This window comes from Aegilops tauschii, chromosome 2 (genome assembly GCF_002575655.3).
Source record: "Aegilops tauschii subsp. strangulata cultivar AL8/78 chromosome 2, Aet v6.0, whole genome shotgun sequence".
NCBI lineage: Eukaryota > Viridiplantae > Streptophyta > Magnoliopsida > Poales > Poaceae > Aegilops > Aegilops tauschii.
The window spans coordinates 14,244,863-14,248,570 of NC_053036.3; the positions used below are offsets into that span (position 1 = coordinate 14,244,863).

General features: G+C 49.6%; 1 protein-coding gene across 1 annotated transcript; it reads right to left on the bottom strand.

The window, feature by feature from the left end:
• Positions 1-1,429: 1,429 nt before the first annotated feature.
• On the bottom strand, positions 1,430-3,124 carry LOC109773966 (UDP-glucose flavonoid 3-O-glucosyltransferase 7). The gene has a single exon (XM_020332687.4). The coding sequence runs from the start codon at positions 3,088-3,090 to the stop codon at positions 1,639-1,641; it is 1,452 nt and encodes a 483-aa protein (XP_020188276.1). The 5' UTR covers positions 3,091-3,124; the 3' UTR covers positions 1,430-1,638.
• Between the last annotated feature and the right edge of the window lie 584 nt (positions 3,125-3,708).

A 3,708-nucleotide genomic window follows, 5' to 3' on the forward strand; every position in this document is an offset into this window, starting at 1 on the left:
TATAATCTATTTCTTTTACCATGCACACATGTCACCACAACATGAAAAAAAAACACCTTTACATGCAAACATGCATGTATGCGGAAAAGGTCCGCCTCAATAAATAAACTCAAATGATAATGCCCACATGTGTGGCATGTTTGCACATCGCCCACACGCCTTAATCCACGTTGATTCTATTTTGTACGAATCCTAAAGGCCCTAAAGGAATCTGTTAAAATCTGAGTGCCACGTATGCATCATCGTGTGTGTGGGCGTAGGAGAGTTCTCCCACACGCCCGCAGCACGCGGTTTGCCAGCTGCACTGTGTGAGCGAACTAGTTTCTGCTCACACAGCCGCCACCTTGTCTAGCCGCGTGTGGGCGAACTGATTTTCGCCCACACGACACTTGTACGTTGTTGGATGACAACTGCAGTTGTGCGTACGTGACAACTAGGTAAATACACATGACAACTATGATTTGTTGCTAGACGGCAACTACAGTTGCGCGTACGTGGCAACTAGATAAGCACACATGATAACTGTGATTAACCATACATGGCAACTATGGTTGGACCACACGTGGCAACTAGGTAAACACACATGGCAACTATTGTTTGACCATATATGGCAAGTAGTTAATCACACACGGCAACTATGGTTTGATTACACGAGGCAACTACCATAAATTAGACATGGCAACTATAGTTAACCAAAACAGAGAGAGTTGTCATGCTTTTACAACTACGTTTGCCGTCCCGAATAACTACATCTGCCATCCCGGATGGCAACTAAATCGTCATTCCGCTGGTACCTAACGTAGCTGCGCCAGGACGTGTGGGCATATTTGCTTCGTGTCACACGCGCGGGGTGGGGATGAGTAGTACTTGTTGGGCGTGTGGCACGAAGTAGCTGCGCCCACACGTGTGGTCAATTCTAATGTTCGCCCACACACAGCCCGTGTGGGCTACCTTCTGGTCACGCCACACACGGTGTGTGGACGGATGTCTAATATGCCAGACGTGTGGGCGTTATCAGGACCCTAAATAAATATATCAAAGTATATATTTTTTAATTTTACTTCTAGTATTATTAAGCTGAATACAAGCGAATCTCATTGAAATACTCCCTCCATTCTTTTTACTCCGTAGATAAGTTTTGCCTTAAGTCAAATTTAAACTTTGACCATGTTTCTTAAAAAAATTAACAACATTAACAATGCCAAATCAATTTCATTAGATGTATCGTGGAACTAATTTTCATATTATGCATCTTTAGTATTATAGATGTTGATATTTCTCAATATAAAGTTGGTCAAATTTTACAAAGTTTGACATCGGCAAAATCTCAGATGCAAAGTAAAAAAGAAACAGGAGGGAGTATATTGTAACTAATTTGCGCGGCAATGTGCGCGGTGTCTCATCTAGTTGCAAGAGCAACACCTGGACAGGTCAACAAATTTGCAATACAGGGCGGCAGAGATTTTATTTCATTATTACAAGATATAACAGACGAGTGCAAAATACCAGATGACAAAACAAATACTAGACGAAAACATACGTCGTGGATTGGTACAAGGAAAAATAGAACAGACTGAAAGACACATAATGTTGTACGTAGGTGCGACGAGTTTAACCCATGGGCGTCCTTCCAGCTGGCTATCCTCTTGCTGCGATGAGATCATTGACGAGGCGGTGCAAATCGTTCTGCGAGGAGCCTCCTTCTGCCATGGCCGCACGAGACTTTGAGGCGAGGTCCATAACCCTGGTCCTCATCACCTCCCCAGGCCCTCCAGGATGCATGAATGTGAGCAACGCCCGCGCCACATCGTGGGCCGGGATCACCTCATGTTTTTCGTAATCCTCGCTTCGTAAGCCAGCGCCGTGCGGCCACAGTCGCTCCCCGATTCCTAGTACGTCCGTGATTAGCCTCTCGGTGATGAACTGCTCGTACACCTTTGGCCATGTGAGCATAGGCACGCCCGCGGCCACCGCCTCTATGACGGAGTTCCACCCGCACTGCGTCACGAATGCGCCCACTGCCGGGTGAGCTAGTATGGCGGTTTGTGGAGCCCAGGATCGGATGACGATCCCCCGGTCGTCCACACGCTTCTCCCACCCTTTGGGTGGAGCCCACTTGTCCGCCCCCCTGACCACCCACAAAAACGACTTCCCCGAGGCCTCCAACCCAAGAGCAATTTGGTCAAGCTGAGCCTCCGATGCGAGGGCACACGTGCCAAAGGACACGTACACGACCGAATGGTCTGGCTTTGTGTCAAGCCAATCGATGTACTGTGAATCACCAGCATCCGTGGCGCTCTGATCAGAGTCAGAGGACTGCAGTTGCAGCGAGAGAGGCCCTACAAAGTAGGAGCGCTGGACGTACCCTTGGCCCAAGTACATGTCGCAGTACTGCTGCTCCAGGCCAGAGAACGTGTTGACGGCGAGGCCGAAGCATGCAGCTTGCATGGAATAAACCTTGTCGAAGATGTATCGACTTATCGATAGGTCCGGCAGCTCGGTCCTCGGGACCCGTATAGGAGGGATCGGAAACGGAGGGGCCGTCACCATGTCATCTCCGTCGATCGCAGCGTCCTCCATCAGGAGGTGGCGCATAGCGAGCATCGGGAAGGCGCCAACGACATTGAATGCGACGCATGGCACGCCGAGCTCGTCGGCGATGTCGCTGCTCCAGGTGAAGAGCATGTCGGTGAAGATCGCGTCTGGAGACCGCGCCCGGATGAGCGCCTCCTGCGCGGGGCGCATCAGGGTATCGCTCGAGGCAGCGAGGTTGATGAGCATAGAATCCGCCTGAGTGGCCGCCTTCCCAAGGTTCTCGACGCCCTTGGGCAGGCCCTCCACCGTTGGGAACGGATACGTCACTATCTTGACGGTTGCTGCGCTATGCCCGTGCCATCGGCGATCCAGGAAGGACTGGACGACCGGAACGTTCGCCGGCGTGACCGCGACGATCGCTTCCACGGCGGCGTCTGGCCTAGACGCTGCGAGGCGAAGGGCGAGCTCGGTGAAGGGCTCGATGTGGCTAGTCGCAAAGTGGGGGAAGAGCAGGACACTCAGAGTCTTGCTGCCGGTGCTAGTGGCTGAAGCCATCTTTATTACTTTCAACGACCACTAGGACGTGGGTGGCTTCGGCATGACGCGCATTTCGGCCTATTTGTAAGCCCACTAGCAGTTCGCTGTTCGCTGATTTTTCAACCAACTGTAGAGTGATAAGCTCTATACATGAATTTTCAAATTAACGGAATTATGCCATTCCACGGTACAGCTCTTATGACCATTCAACGGTATAGCTCAGAAAATTCCGCATACGTATTGCAAATTGCCAGACCATTCAACGGTATAGCTCAGAAAATTCCGCATACGTATTGCAAATTGCCGGACCATTCAATGGTATAGCTCCGAAAATTCCGCATACGTATTACAAATTGTCAGACCATTCAATGGAAGACATGGAAGATTCCACATGCATATGACCATTCAAGGATAGGCGGACTATCTTCCACACAGGAAGGAAAAAGAGGAACCTGATGTCAAAACACGTGAGAGGAAAAATGCTCTACCTTGTGCAAGATTTATCATGTCACCAAATACGTCGCTGACAAACGACAAGATATATGCACATGACTTTTCTTACCTCCTACACAAGTGACATCGACTTAACTATCTATACAAGTCACGTAATGTACACTCGGGACTACTGACCACAAG

Excerpts from the sequence above, each read along its gene's own strand:
- LOC109773966 (XM_020332687.4), bottom strand. The coding sequence starts at position 3,090 with ATGGCTTCAGCCACTAGCACCGGCAGCAAGACTCTGAGTGTCCTGCTC.